This window comes from Mastigoproctus giganteus, chromosome 9, assembly GCF_048544385.1.
Source record: "Mastigoproctus giganteus isolate SK-2022 chromosome 9, ASM4854438v1, whole genome shotgun sequence".
Taxonomy (NCBI): Eukaryota; Metazoa; Arthropoda; class Arachnida; order Uropygi; family Thelyphonidae; genus Mastigoproctus; species Mastigoproctus giganteus.
In genome coordinates, this window is record NC_143583.1 from 62,059,244 (window position 1) to 62,076,235 (window position 16,992).

General features: G+C 38.8%; 1 protein-coding gene across 1 annotated transcript in view; it reads left to right on the top strand.

Moving 5' to 3' along the window:
• The window catches only part of LOC150080282 (neural cell adhesion molecule 2-like), a 297,953-nt gene that overhangs the window by 255,635 nt on the left and 25,326 nt on the right, over positions 1-16,992 (top strand). Inside the window, exons 4-5 of the mRNA XM_090381890.1 lie at positions 8,390-8,500; positions 12,882-13,085. Of these exons, the coding sequence (XP_090238016.1) occupies positions 8,390-8,500; positions 12,882-13,085 (315 nt within the window). The remainder of the gene's footprint in view (positions 1-8,389; positions 8,501-12,881; positions 13,086-16,992) is intronic.

A 16,992-nucleotide genomic window follows, 5' to 3' on the forward strand; every position in this document is an offset into this window, starting at 1 on the left:
AATATAATCCAATTATTGAGGAGCTCAGAAACATAAGGACATACAAATAGCGACAACAGCGCCACTAGTGCTAATCGTGATTCTTCGTTTTTCCAGGTACGATTTCAGGCAGCGAAATAGATTTCATGGGATTTGAGCCCGCCGGAGCCTGGCCAGAACACTGGGTCACCAGAGGGAGTCAAAAGCTCCAGCGAAGTCAATTGAGATGAGGAGGAAGTATTTCCTGTTACAGTTTCTGACTCCATCGATGATCCTCTCGAGGGCATCAGTGGTGAAGCATCCTCTCCCGAAACCGAATTGGTTTCTTGACATCAATTGAGCATTGTTGTTGTTGTTATTTGGTTTTTAGGAGCAGTAGCAACTAAGGCCATATTGTTCCGGGGATATGCGGTGGTCATTCCCTGACCTTTCCGCATCCTCTGTATTCGGTGGTCACGGGCTTGAACCCCGGTCTAATCAAGAATCGTGTGCTACGCACTGCTGCTCCTGCCCACCTGGCTACGGAGGCGCCCAATTGAGCATTCTGGTATCGGTTTACAATTCTGTGGTAGATGAGTTGTTCAAAGAGCTTGCTCACCATCGACAGCAGAGCAATAGGCATGTATGAGCTTGGCATGTCCTGGGGTTTAGTCGGGTTTTACAGGATAAGTCTAACTCCTGTTTTCCACGAAGTTGGAAAGAAACCCTCCGTGAGGCATCGATTTGCTAGGTTTAATATAGTATCCGGTATCATTTTCACTGCCTTTTTTAGTATTTCCGGCTCTATTTGTTCTTCGTCGGAAGTTTTCCTGTTTTGCATTTTGGCTGCAGCTATGTTGAGTTCTGTTATCGTGAAAGGGGACTCCACTGCCTAAGTGGAGTATTTATCATTGCCCCTCGCAGAGGGTTTTCTCTTCCTGCGTGTAAAATGTTTTGAATTTTTTCCACACATTCTTTTAAATTTGATGAATAAGTGTTTTCTAGAAGGAATATTTCCCAGTCAATGGAAAATAGCTCTACTAAAGATACTGCACAAGCCTGATAAATTAATATCAGATCCACTGGCCTATATACCTATTTCGTTTTTAGCAAACCTAGAGTTGCTCTCAGAGTCTTCAGGAAAGAGTGGGGTTTATCAAAGAAAACTTTGAACCTTTATTATAAAACCATATTTTTGCCTATTATATCATACGCAGCAAGTGTTTGGTACCAAAAAGTATCAAAGGTAAAAGTGAAACATAAACGTATTTCCACACAAAGATCAGTTATTCTAACGATCAATAAGTATTCAAAGGACTGTTTCAAACAACGCACTCCAAATATTTGGCAGTACAATTCCTGTAGATGTATATATTGCTTTTCGGGGTTTGATTTACTACCTAAAAAAAGAACAGTCAATGACAATGCTTGGAATTACGACTGACCCAGCCAGCGACTTTAAAAGGGAGAAGAAAAGGCTTTGGAAGGAATTTACTGTTGTCTGGCAAAAAAGATAGGATGAGAGCGAATTTGGGCTTGTAACAAGAAAGTATATTGCTCAAGTGGAATTCTCAACAACTCCTGGAGTTATTTCGTGGTTTAGACCTTCTCTGACACAACTTCTAATCTGCTAACAGGGTATGGGTCCTTCCGGGCTAAGTTATTTGAGCGTGGCCTGGAGCCTGATCCGTACTGCACATGTGGGGAATATGAAACGTGGATTCATGTACTCCTGAACTGTCCATTGTACTCTCAACTTAGAACGGATTTAATGTCTGCGGTTCCAAACTTATTGGAGAACAATGATGTAAATATCTTAGTTGTAGACCATAATAACTTTACTGCTCTGCAAACCTTCTCAAGATCAGTTTTCATATTGAGGACTCAACTAAGAACTTCAGCTTCTTCTGGGAATTGACTTCACAAATGACCAAAAGACAAAAGGTTTATGTGTAAACAGAAGATTTAAGTTAATTGTTATTGTGTTGGCTTATGTGGATTGCTATTGTGTTGACTTATATGGATTGTTATTGTGTTAACTTATATGGATTGTTATTGTGTTAATTTATGTTAATTAATGTTGCATTGATTTTGGCCAATTGTTATTGACAAGATTTATGTCAATTGTTATTGTAAAGATTGGTTTCTGTGAAACACAAGGTTTATGAGAATCATTTAGTAGCTATCTCATTGTGTTTGTCAACAGATTTGAAAGTTCCAGCGGACAGAGTAGACAGTGTGTTAATTTTCCATTGTATATTATATATTGTTTTCTTGGTTCTGAGGAATTCTGAGACTGAGTATATTTAAAAAAAAGTATTGTATATATCTGTTTAATATAATTATTACTGGGTGTTAGTGAGGAAAATTTGTGGAAGTTCTCCACTAGTAATTCATTTGTCGAAAACCACCAGTATTGCACTACATCCGGTGGGTGCGGGACTTGCGCATTAGGTACAAATACAAAATGTAAACCCGGACCTATAGAAGGGCACCGGACAGTAGCTGTTTTATATTGGCAGTGGCAAAACCCCTCACACATGTTTTTAGACTAGATTTGTCGAGTTTCTACGCCAAAACAGATGAACTAGGTGGAGATGGGCTTTTGCCTAGGAACCACCCTTGACTCTGGGATACACGTAGGCAGTGCACCAGGAGGTCAAATATAATATAATGTCTTATAAATGTGTAACGAAATGTTAATGTACATAAAATTGTATATATATATATATATCTTTTTGTAAGTATTGTGTATATATTTATGTAATAATTGTGTGTACAAATAAATTAAAAAATTAATGAATGTTACTGCGTGTGTGGAGTTATTGAAGGTAGAAAGATATGGTCCAATATGTTATTAATGGAAGAGTGCCAGGATCTGGTGTATGTCCCTTGAGTTGTTAAGCTGGCAGTAATGACTTCTCCCCTGGGGAATTTACTGGTGGTGACTTTATACACCACTCCCCAGGGGTCTGCATTTCTCAATGTGGATACAAGGTCTTCCCAGGAGCGTCTCTTTCTTGTTTTAATTTGAGCCGTATATTGGTTTCTGACCTCCCGGTATTGCTGTCTGAGTATGTCAACCTCTGCTTGGGGCCAAGATCTGAGCGCCCTTTGAAACCTTTTTCGGGCATTATTCACTCGCTGTCTTATTGACTGGAGTTCCGGTGACCACCAGTGGACCGCTTTGGAAACTGGCTTCTTCTTCCTGACGGCCATGTTTGCTGCTTCAGTTATAAGCTGCGTTACTTTTTGTTGGTGTTGGTCTGGATTGAAATATTTTGGTTCGAAATTCTTGGCTATTTACATCAACGTCTGTTGGAATAAGTTCCAGTCTGCTTTTTTGGATGGCGTATATTGGCGAGAGGAATCTAGATGGATACCGTGCTACGAGGGAGTGGTGGAGGTCAAAGGTTAGGACTCTGTGGTCCGAGGTGGTCCAGTGTTCTTGTACCACCCAGGGGGAGGGATGCCCAACAATCGACCGAGTGGCGAGAGTTACATCTATATTTGCCTCCCATAGTGTGCTGGAGAAAGTTGACGGTTGATTAGGCCTGTTCAGAACTGCTAGATTACTGTTGGAGATGTAATCCTCCAGGCGCTGACCATTTCTCGCACCCCTACGGTCTGGTCTTTCACTGTGCCAAGCAGGGGATCTGCAGTTAGCATCCATTCCTACTATGAGTTTGGCATTCCGCATTTGTAGTTGGATATTTTGCATATATCTTGTCACGAGCAATATATCTTCTTCCGGACGGGCATGTATAGAGGCGACATAAAATTCCTCTAGCGGTGAGGCTATATGGTCACATACGGCCCAGTTTGTACATAGGTGCCAGATCTTGGTTATCGTGAGGTCAGGATTCCGGACAGAACTGCTTCCATAGTGCCTCGACGGCACTGCGTGACATATGAAGTCAATGTGACACCTCCGCCTGATACAGACCTACTTCAAGTCGTTCAACTGCACGCCATCTTAAAGAATAATAAACGATGATGACTTTCCACCCTGAGTACTGGAGATGTGAGCAAGCCAAAAACGGGATCGAAGTGATGTAGTTGCAACCCGTGCTTTTATAGGCATGAATAATTTACATAATGCGCGGCTCCGTAAGGTGGTAGATCGATTTCTATTAGATACTCGGAATTTGCATCCAAGGATGTCTGTTATATCAAATAGCGTCTGTACATTATTGCTGGTATTCTATGATCGGTTTGCCTGTTTACTGTACAGGGTGTCTCAAAAATATTGATACAAACGTTTAGGAGAGGTAGGTAACATCTAAAGGAATGTGAATCGCATAGGAACCCATAACCGGAAACGTCACGGGAAAGTAGTAGCACAGGCACAAGAAGCAGAAATGACACAAGACAGTTGTTTTTGCTGTTGTATTTGGGTTTTTTGGCACAAGGGAACACAAGACAGTAATTAGTGGCAAACATTTATTTGACATAATATTAACAATGGAGTACGAGATGGATTCATTTCATGATGTTACAACAGATGCTCGAAGGTTCCACCATGAGACGCAATGCATGCGTGACACCGTCGCAGCATGGATTGGCGGACACGGTCGAACAAACCTGGAGTTTCTTTGACAGTAGCAGCAGCGCAGACGAGTCTCACCACGAGATCCATTTCCGTCTCCACAGGCGATTCATACACGATAGATTTGAGGGCCTCCCACAAAAAGAAATCAAGGCTCGATAAATAGGTGAGCGTGGGGGCCAGGCAACGGGTCCACCCCGGCCAATCCATCGGTGCCCAAAACGCCTGTTCAAATGGTCACGAACACACCTTCCATAATGGGCAGGCGTCCCGTCATGTTGAAACCAAATGTTGCGTCTCACATTTGCTGGAACATCGTCAAGTAACCGTGGTAGAACTTATTCAAGAAAGATCCGATATTTAGCGGAATTCATGCGGGATGGTAACAGGTATGGGCCGACTAAGCAGTCACCGACCATACCTGCCCACACATTTATTGCGAAGCAATGTTGTGCCACATGGGGGCGCACACCGTGTGGGTTTTCGTGAGCCCACACATGAGCATTGTGCTGATTGAATAAGCCTTCCCGAGTGAAACAAGCCTCATCCGTGATCAAAACATAGGCTGGAAAGTTCAAGTCTTGAACACTTTCTTGGAGAAACCACTGCGCAAAAGCCACACGTGCAGGATGATCTTGGGGGAGCAGTAACTGAACCCTTTGGAGATGAAAGGGGTGTAAGGAATCGTCGTGCCAGACACACTGTACACTGCAACGAGACACTCCTAAGGCAGAGGCAACGGCACGTGTGCTGGTAGCAGGATCATTCTGGACGGCATTCAACACACTTTCTTCCATGGCGGGAGTTCGCGCGGAACGTGGTCTGCCCGCACTACTCCTGTTACCTGTAAATGACCCATAATCGCACAAATTTTGATGCACACGCGCAAACAAATGGTGGTCCGGTACAAGTTTGTCTTGGAAGCGTTCTCCATAAATTCGTTGAGCGGCTCGTCCATTTCCCTCTGCTAATCCATACACTAGGTGCATGTCTGCCAGCTCATAGTTCGTATATCGATGCATGCTCTTCGCGCGGCGACTACTGCTTGAATGAGTAAACCAGAAATTTTCCCTCTCACGAACTGATGAACAGCGCCGTCTACCGACTTACGGTGACGTTTCCGGTTATGGGTTCCATTGCAATTCACATTCCTTTAGATGTTACCTACCTCCTCTAAACGTTTGTACCAATATTTTTGAGACACCCTGTATATAAAACCAGACTTTTGTTAAGGAGTAAATGATGTAAAACTCGCCTGAAACCAAGAACTCGGCTAAGATTAAAAAAAAAAAAAAAAAAAAGGTCATGAATATTCTTTCCCTCTAAACGATCTCGAACTGGAACCTTTTTCAAGAGAAAATGATATAGAATTATGGAAACTTAAGTTTTGGTATAATTAAACGCTTGTGGGATACAGCGCAGTGCTGATAATTCTCGCTGTGCAGTTTTATATAGTGAAGCATTTCAATCTCTTATTCAATTTTCAGTGTCCTCAAAGAACAGTTCATTTATATATCCCACTATTCTGCGGGACTGTTCTCTTGCCAGTTAAATATTATCATCCGCACACCACGCTTATTTTCTTGGGTTGTTCAGATTAGAAAGCTTTCCGCTATTTGAATTCAGTCACTATTATTATATAATACAATTAATAACTTCTTGTTTTTGCCACTATTTCGTTAACTTAGGATTATGTTCGCGCAAATAGAACAGTGGTTATAATTTACAGAATTCGAATCCAGGCCCGGTTCCATTCCCGTCAATGACTTTTGTCCATGGCTGAATTAGTTGGTCTCACAACAAGAGAACTCACGCAATTTATGAAAATATTACGCATGGGTTGGATGAGTTGGTTCTAATATGGAACTTTTAACTTAGGATTATGCGTTTCACTGATAATCCAAAGTTTGGGTAGCAGTTCTTTCTTTGGTTTAGTATACGCTGCCGATACTTAAAACTATTGTTTTTAAAGGCGATCGCGATTGCTGCCGAAGAATTCTCAAAAATATTTCCTTAATTCTTCGTCAATTATGAGCTTGAAATGTAAAATACTCGTTCTGCTTGCATAACTTAAATCTTAATGGTCGCCAGCTAAATGGCTTATTTACCAAAATCCATCCTCAGTGATGTGGGAATAAGAAAATATACTAAATCATTACATCATTTTCCCCTGGATATGTTACAAATGTAACAACCCATTCAGTATATAAAAGTATCTTACGATATCATCTAAACTCTGCAAACTAAACAATATATTCTTCTGGACGGACCCTAGCAGTATGTATGACGCGAACGATTTTGTTGAAGAAGGTTCCTTAACCTCTGTGAATTTTTCAATTGATTTATCGTTCTTCAAATTTTACTTAATTATATCCTATTTCCTGCGAGAGTCTAAAGTGAACGAGGCAGTGAAGAGTCCACAGTGAGATGTCTGCGCCAATAAATAACTTCGTGGCAACCATCTTTGTTTACTGCGTTGAATGTCATCAGTCTTTTAACGAAACTGGTGCTGCGCTCACACGGACGCTGGGGTGCTGAAGAAAAAGGCTCAGTGTGCTGAGTTTATCAGAAGTGATGCGTAGGCAACATCTCCGTTGTAGTTTTTATGATGATGATCTTTGCCAAGCGGTTCGCACAAATTGTATCCTTTTTCCAGTCTGATCATAGTTTCTTGGAAAGAAATCAAGAAAAGAAAGAGATCCCAGAGCAGCATTTTGAAAGGCGATGCCAAACCTCGAATTTCAAGGAGCGCGACTTTTACTCAAGAAATAATTTACTACTAGCATATAACATAAAAACTTATTTTCACTAATAATTAATGTTTTATCTGTAAAACATATAATTACTAAAATTTTATTACATATGTACTCGTATTGATGAATACTTAGAAAGAATTCCTTATCAACAAAACTTTTTACTTGTTAATTTATTCTAATAATTTTTAATTGGAAAATGATAACAGGCTGCTTTAACATTGGTGTTCATAATCTTTGTTTAATTATGTTTAAGCTTAAATTAATTGCATCGATGTAGATTTATTTCCATATGGATATTCGAAAAAAAAAATGTCTTAAACGGTCTTACCATTAATTCACTGAATACGTGTTTCTACGAAAATTTTAAGAAGGATATAGATCATCTGGAACGGGTGCAGAGAAAGGCAAATGGATTGGTTAAGGAAACAAGAGGGGGAGGGTGTCTTACCAAGAAAGACTTTACTTCGGCAAACTACAGCGATTGGAGACTAGGCTCCCGAGGTGATCTGATTGAGGTGTTTGAATGGATTGAGGAAGCTCAACGCTGATAACGGACTACACACACGGGGAGAACTTTTCCACAAGCTGTTAAAGAAGAGTGATTATGACAATGGTGTTACTACACAAGATTACATATCTCAACTGACTAATTCTTTTAATTTCTGATGTCACAGTCAGAAGTTCTAACTTCATAAAATTCCTAAGAGCTCAGACTTTTTAAAGATCTCCGGCTTTGTTTAAAATATTCTTTTGCATAAGCTATGCATAGAAAAAAAGTGCGTTTTTTTAAGACAAAGGTTATTCTTTAAAATTCAGTTTCTTCATAATATTTCTTAGAATTGATTGACAACTGTAGGACTTAACATTTGAGTTTGAATTGAAAACGAATTCTGTATCGAATTCCTAGAATTAACATCAAATCTAATTTAATCTGAATGAAATATAATTAATTAAATCTGTGGGGACCTTTTCGAAAATTTGAAGCTAGACGATCTATACGATATTTTTTATCTTAATTTGAACTGAATGACATTATATATTCATTTACTTAAAACTGAATGACTGCTATATTTTTTTTCAATATTCTACAGTTTATTTATTAGAGAATTTTTGTTTTAAATTGTAGTTCCTCCACAAGAAGTCATTATAATGGATGAACACGGACAGCGATTGCGTGATATAGTCGGGCCATATGACGAAGGCTCTTTCTTAACTCTAGTCTGCGAGGCCGAAGGAGGTAAGTTTTCTCTATGTAATCCGTGGTAAATATTTACTTTTATCTCCGTCTGTTTTAGCAGTGCCTATCCAGTTAACCTTCCCTTTGTTCAATTATTTCCTAACTTTTTCAAACATAAGCATCCACTTAGCTTTTCCACTTTTCGTTTTCTTAGCAACGCACATTGCGATGAAGCTTCTGTTTTTCTCAATACCACGTTCGCAAATCTCTTTCACCATAATGTCTTATGCCCATCGGATATAAAACTTTCCAGCGTGTTGTGCATCCACCGTACATTATTCTTTAGGCATTTTTCCATGCGCTCTTACAAATGCACAGACACCTCGATACTTACTGCCTGTGGGAGATTTACTTCACTCGTCTTTGCTTAAATCCATTCCTAATGTATGCATCCCTCCTGCTGGGAGATCAATATGCCTGTCGTATCGACTAACTGCTAGAGTTTCATTGTACTAGGTCTTACCACGTTTCAACATCTCATTGTACTTCACAGAATATTTGAATAATACGATTCCTCTAAAAGCCTTGTTTACATTGCGATAGGGGTTAGCCATAGGTTATTTGGAAATACATGTGCCAGCTTAAAAGGTTAAATCACGTGAATGATTGGGCAAATTTACCAAGGTTTTAGTCCATATTACGCAAAGTAGTAGTTTTCATTCGATAAATTTCAATATTTTACTTCAAAAACAAACGAACATTCATAACACACGCAATTTTAGGTAAATCACACTGATACTATCCTCGCAAATAAGTTGTACAAATTCAACAAACTCTACCCACCGGCACAGTATAGGTGTTTGTTACTGTTTTTCATCCCGAACGACATGCAAATCAATATGGCCATAGCTGGTGATGCGCTATATAAACAATGATAATATTAATAATAGCGAGCAAACTGGCAGTGAAATTTAATAGATCTCGTAACCAAATTTCTACGAGTTTTGTCTCTTAGAAATTTAGTCGGTCTCAAAAATGGCGATAGCTTTTGTAGTCGAATCTTTGACTCAAGTAAAACTGACTGAAAGCCTTTACTATCTGTATTGGTCATTTGATAAAACAATGTGACAGTAGAGGTCTGCCTCCTTGTGGCAAGGGCGGATCTGGAAGCAACTTTCCAACTGATCGCTGCTTTCTGGGAGCTAAATGTCCAGAAACAAAACTGACATCAGATCTTACATACACAATACAAACAAGAATGTGACACACGCACACTTGGCCTTTTTACAGAGTTAATGAAGCACTACATTATTTGAACTGACGTTCAGGAGTTGCCTTAATCTACGACATCTACATACATTCTCACAAATTTCATATCCTTTGAAAAATCTGTTTTCTGAATATTGTAGGGTAAACAAACAACGCATATTCTTTTAACTTTACGAGCTTTTAATTAAGCAAGCCCAGAAACTCAGGCTTATTCTTCAATGGTGATGGAAAGATGTCATATCCTTTAAAAAGGGGAAAACGATGTGCACTTTTTGTCCAGCCACGACCAGGATATCTATCCCACACTCGAAACAAACATAAAAGAATGCCCGGAATTCAGCTGTAACTGATGAAATGAAATTAAGAGCCAATGATTTCGTCAATTCTCTGGAGAACTGTACCACTTTCACTGGCCTTCGCAAGACGCAATGCTCGTCATAATTCCAAGTTAATTCTATGGAGATTTGCATTCTGTGTCAGCAATTTAATGCAATTTAAAGACCTGCTTTTGACAAACTTAATTATCTTCACAGTACTTCTGACATAATCTTTAAATAATGGAATTACATAGGAGCAAAACTTTACTAAATATTCACGCTTGCTCTACCTAGAAAATACTTTATTCTAAACTAAGAGGTAGATCTACATCTAGCAATATAACATAGACAGCTTTCATCCCGACTATATTTTAGCATTTTGCGCTGAAGACAGTGAAAACGAAAGAAAGACTGAATAATTAACCACAAGGATGTACAAACTGCTGGGTCATAGATTAAATGTCATTGAGTGTAAGGTACTATTGGATGTCATAGCGACAATGGAAGAGGAACAGAATAAACTGATTATGAAGCGAATAACGTCATCTGAAGCTGGGAGTTAATATTTAAATAAACTACTATTTTAGGTGACGTCATTCGCTTCATTCACTAGCTGAATAAGGTACCATCAGTGATCTGTTTAGAAGTTTTACAACAGGTGATGTGAAATATTAAGATTAACCATTAATCGATATCTGCTTAGTTTTTGTGAAGGCATATGGAAAATTTATTTACAGTGGGCCATTGAGAGAGAGAGAGAGATGACATGACATGACTAAACTGGCAGTAGTTTCAAGAGAGGCACGGAAATTATCCTGGATTACCAGAGTGAGATCATCAGCGTAAGACAATTTGGGAGTAGAGGGAAAAGTTTTAAGGTGCCATTCGTGAAGAAATATTCCAGATGAGCGTTCCAAAAACAGAGCCCTGAGGGCAGCCCCTAGTGAGAGAGAGCGGGAGACAGAGAAATAATAGAACCTGTACGATTCTCAAAATAACTTAGAATATTATGAAGAGAAAGAGGGCAATCAGCTAGACGTAAGCGAGCAAACGTACTAGGTCCCCATAACTGATAAAAGGCCGCATAGAAATCAACAAAAAATGCAAGAACATACTTAGAATTTGCAGAACGTACTCGAGAAAGGAACTCATAGAGTACCTCGTCCAAGTCGGAAGCCATATTGATCAACTGATACAAGAGCGGTATTAGTAAAAAAAGATAAATGAGCTTAATAACAATCAGTCTTTTAAATGTTTTGGCCAAATGAGATACCAGAGCAATAGCACGAAAGGACTTGCCACTCAGTATGTTGGAAAGTTCAGGAATTAATTTAGCCCTGAGGATGACTTGCCTGTTCATCAACAAATAAAACTGCTCAACCACTCCTACACCACTTCTTCTGAATCTCAGCGATTTACCCAAATGGATGTAGGTGCCTTCATTTGGGTAAATGCTGTCCTAAATATTAATAATTCTGGTTGAACAGGAAAAGTACTTTCATTGCGACATTTGTTGAATAGGGTCGGAAACACCATTGGACCGCTCTTGTGAAAATGTTTAATAAAAATGCTTTCATGAAGGTCGAAGTCTGTGCGGCCAGAGTTATTAATGAACAGCATTTACTCAAATGGAGGCACCTACATCCATTTGCGTAAATCGCTGAGATTTAGAAGTAATGGTGTAGGAGTGGTTCAGCAATTTTATTTGTTGATGAACAGGCAAGTCATCCTCAAGGCGATTAGAAGAAAGCATAATGTCCAAAATGGCTTTAGTGTATCTTCACAGGTGAGACTCTCAGTACCGTTTGCAACTAAGGAAGAATAAACAGCAGGAGAGCAGAATTTGTTCCAAGTAAGGAGATAAACAAGCCCCATAGGTCCCGATTGCCAGTGTATGTAGCCATGTACTGCCATGATTTAATTTTACAAGTAATGATAGTCTTGACGTATTATCTTTTAAGAACCTGATATTCTGCTTTAAGCCTTTCAGCTTCAGGAGGTACAGCTTCTGTCATTGGTAATTACGCCTAGGAGGACTCACTTGCTGACGAAACAGAGTAATATCATACAGCTGGAGAAGGACGTTACGTGGTTTCTATCAATGCGATAAATTATTTACTTATAAAATAATAATAATAATAAATGACACTATTATACCACGTGAAGTTATTGACAAAATAATATTCACAATCAGATTCAGAAAAAAATATGAACAATAAATTAAGATGAGGGAAAGAAAATGACTGTTAAGGTCTGTTGCATTTTGGCGACGACAAACATGCATCTGCCCTTAACAGATAGATAAATATTCACTTTAGCCCTTCAGCGATTTCATCTGTGAATACACATTTCCTGTATGCTTATTCAACCAAGTATAGATCCTAAGTTTCGGTCTAACAAATGCGTAACTTCTCTGCTAATCCATTACATACAGAAATCACAGTAGCTTTACAAATACTTGCGTTTAGATCTCACTTTCCTGATCAAATGATGTGCTTTAGTCTTGTCCTCTAGCAGCTGTTGAAATGTCCAGTTGCTGTGTGCTGATATTAGTGCATGACATAGTTTCCAAGTATGAAGTGGATTTTCCTATTATGGCCGGAATTAATTAAGTAATTGAGGTTTTAGAGATGGACAGTATTATGTTATATCATCTGTCTCAGTATCGGTAAAGTTAGTAGAGTTGGAAATTCATGACAAGCAGTGATATGTGAATCCAGTGTCTTATAAGGATTCCAAAACTTTCTCGACATTCAATTAAACTGTATTGTGTGTATAATAGTGGAGTACTTAGAGTAATGGATCCGTTTTCTCATATTGCATTTTAACTAGTTAATTATACATATCTTTTGCAGGTATACCGTCCCCTGTAGTAACGTGGTGGAGAGATGCCCTTTTGCTTGACGACACATTTTCTGTAACAACTCAGGGTTACGTGCGTAATGAACTAATGCTTCCTAACCTCCACAGGAGCGATTTAATGGCTGTATTCACGTGTCAGGCTGCCAACACCAACCTCACAATACCAACATCCAGTTCTGTCACCTTAGACCTAAACTGTAAGCAAAAATCTAATCTTAGATCATCCTATTCATTATTAAAAAGAATTTTAATTTAGTTTGGTAGAATTATGGCAGAATTACGATGCAAGATTAGGAGACAATCTTCTATTAATTCTTCCATTGTGGTAGAATTACTAAGCAAGATTAGGAGAAAATCTTCTATTAAAAATGTTATCTCATTCTGTGGCACATTTAGAATTAAAGTATATTGTATAGTGCCAGTCAGGATGGTATCGTATGGTTACAGGATAAAAGCGAACTTCGCCCATAATGGGGTTTTTGTAAGTTTTTATTAAATGCGACCAAACAAAGCTGATTAGACCTTTTATGTTCTCAGTGCCTACATACTAAAACTTTTTCAGTCACGCAACTAAAGTATTATCTTGAGCTTTAAGTATCTGTATAGTTGCCTCTAAACCCTCTTATAGTTACAGTTAATGCTGTTGAGACATAAAATAGTATTTTGTTTTTCTTTTTTTTTTGTGTTTGGAGAAAAATGCGGCTTGTTCACCGAGAAGACCATAGTGACATGACAGCCTACCAATGCTAGTATTTGTAGGCTGTCGTGACACATTTCTACACCAATAATCCTTTCATCTTGGCATGGTTATACGTCATGGTGGGTTACTCTCTGTCAAGCGTTTCATACCAGCCTCCTGCTGTGTGTTCTTCTCGGACACTACGGCTGATTTTTTTTTTTTAATTGTTTACTTCAGGACCTGAATTGTAAATCCTGTAGCCTCTAGGGGGTTAAAGCGGCAGTCTATTGAAACGTGGGATTTTTTTATTCGCCTTTTGGTGACAAGCAAACGAACTATATTCATCGATAGTATCAAGGAGAGAAGCCACTATCAGCTGTCAACTATAGAAGTGGATCAAATTTCACTTATATATTTTAAATCCATAGAAGTAGTAATAGAGTGGATCAGTGGCACGAAATGTTCAAGTCGGAAGACGTCCACTTTCTACAGGAAATATATTATAATAGGAAATATTATAGGAAATGGTATCCTTTAATCTTATCAAAAGATAGGGTTTCAAATATGGCTAGTGGCGATTCACAGAGAAGCCCACTATCTCATTGAATTTAATGCTTAACAAGAAATTTTGGATTCTTTAAATCATCTTGAAGAAAAGGAGAAGGCAAGTCGTCCTTCCAAATAATAGACATTCACACACAGTTTTAAAAAACAAATTTCATGGACCATTTACAGAACCCATTATGCAAGTGGGACTTCCAAACTTTTCTACTTATATGGTTTATGAAATTCGGTTATGAACATTAACTTATGTAATAACTATCAGGGTAACACTTTCAGCCTTAATAAAGAAATTTTGCATATAAATATCATATCAAAGAGATTTGCCGTGGCGGACAAAAAAACTGCACCACCTTAAAAAAAGTAACATTTGTAGTGAAACGTATAAGATATTGTTTGATTACAGTAATTTTGTTTGTCGCAAAGCAAAGGTATTGCATCAGACAGTAATTTCAAGGTATTGCATCAGCCGTTTCTATAAATACGGCGTTGGAAAGATATACACGCTCATTAGTATCCTGTTTTGCGGAGGTGTATGCATGATTCCATATGTTCAGTGTACCAAGAAAAAAAAGTGTAGCTGTTGCTCTGTCCCAGGAAGGGCTTTCTACGCGTGCTATCTCTGATAAAATAGGCTACCACCAGTCAACAGCACCCCGGGTGCTGAACTTAAAGCGTGAAACCAGTGATGTGAAGAGAATACCTGGATCAGGCCGTAAGAGAGTGACTACGCCTTCCCAACATCGATCTTTGAAACTGCTATGCCTTCGTAATCGCCATGCTAGTGCTCCTGATCTAAAACTGGACTTTGATATGGCCTCTGCTGGTGAAACAAGTGCACAAACTATCCAAAGACGGCTTTCTGAATGTGGTCTGCATGCCTATGGGGCCAAGAAGAAGCTTTTGTTGACCCAACAAATGAAGGCGAAGCGACTTGCTTGGGCTAAAATGCATGTTTCGTGAACAAAAGAGCAATGGGACACCGTCATCTTTTCTGATGAATCTAAATTCAACCTGCATGGCTCGGATGGGAAGCAATATGTCAGATGACGAAAATCGGAGGCATCCCATCCTGACTGCATAATACCGACTGTAAAGTTCCCCGTCGCTCAGATGGTCTGCGGATGGATAACAAGCAAAGGGGTGGGGTAAATTTAGTTTATTAACGGAGCAGTGAATGTAGAAACCTGCACTGCTATCTTGGAGGAGTGCCTGAAACCCGTTATTAGGGATCACCCAAGACGTCCAAAACTGCATTTTTCAACAGGACTCAGCACCTTGCCACTCAGCAAAATTGGTTAGTTTTATGCTATTTAGATTTAATGATGTTTGAAATTGAAATTGAGTTTGTCTTCTTGTCTCACAAGGCTTAAAACATAATTACAACAATGTTTTCCCTCATTTTTCTCCCTTAAGGTGCAGTCATACCTCCGAAATGCTGGAATTACAGTTTTGGACTGGCCCAACAACAGTTTAGATTTGAACTCTATTGAAAATTTCTGGTACATAATGTCATCTAAAATTTCTCAGAAGAAACCAACAAGTAAGATTTAGCTGCAGGAGAGCATTATAAGGGTGTAGTACCACGAAATTGGGCAACCGAAATACAGAAGTTGATTAACTCTATGCCCGATCGTTGAAAGGCTGTAATTACAGCTCGAGGAGGAACAACAAAATATTGAGGACTTATTTTGTTGATTTACAGTACTATTACGTTAACTTGTAATTTCAGTTTGTACACGTGAATGCAATAAAATGTATGTTTGGTTGTCACGATTGCCATTTGCATGATTTCTCATATTTCCATTAATTACGCATTTTACCCTTTGGGAAGATATTTATGGCAATTAGGTATGTCACGTGGAGTCTTTTTATTGGATTTCATTCGCAGAGATATATATCCCATCTAACAAATGCATTTCGAACATTTCTGCAACCCACAATGCAGCGCAAAAAACATTATTTGCGAAATTCACAAGTGATGCAGTTTTTTTGTCCGCCATTGTACATGCAGTTTTGGCTCTATAGCCAAAGTTTCAGAAACTTAATTAGTATAACGAATGACAAATATAAGGGGCCTGTCGTTCTTATGCAATTTATAGGCAACGATAGACACGTGATGGGGAATAGGAATTTGTCCCGTGAATTAATCTCGGTTTCCAGTCAGAATAACATGCTAATTGGCCTGACTGGGTTTCCAGTCAGAGCAAAGTGCTGATGCGCCATAAAATTTAACAAAACAGTAAACTGTGGCTGCCATTCTGATGAGGTGAAGAAAGAGATTGCTTCTTCAGCACTCAGAGCACTTACTTAGAGGTTATATCATTCTACATTTTTTTCTGGAACAACGAGGTTAGATGTCCAAGGATCAATAGGAGTGTCCATAAAAGTGCCATCCTCAGCACTGCAATGGATAAGAAGTTTGAAGACGTATTCTTATAGAGTTTGGAGGAGGCGACAGCGTGGAAATTCATCTCGGTATTTGGAACAAGTCGTCTGTCTCTCCATGAAAATCATGAGGGGGGAAAAAGTACCACAGCCATATTCTGCAGTGACATTTTGAACAGTTTCTTACTATTTGCACTGTAATGGAAATGGTCCAAGATGCATCAGCAGGATAGCGCTCCTAAACTCAATGCCAGATATGTAGGAATTTGGTTTGAGAACAGCATTATACGATTTACTTGATCAACTGATCAGACGTCTAACATAAATCTCTTGAAAAAGCGTGAGACGTTCCAAAACAAGGGATCCGGCAAAAAGACCAAGTTCTTCGACTGTGCAGCTGATAAATGCTTAGAATATAAAGTATAAACAATTATTTAAAAAAATATATATAAAAATAGATTCCATGAAATAATGTT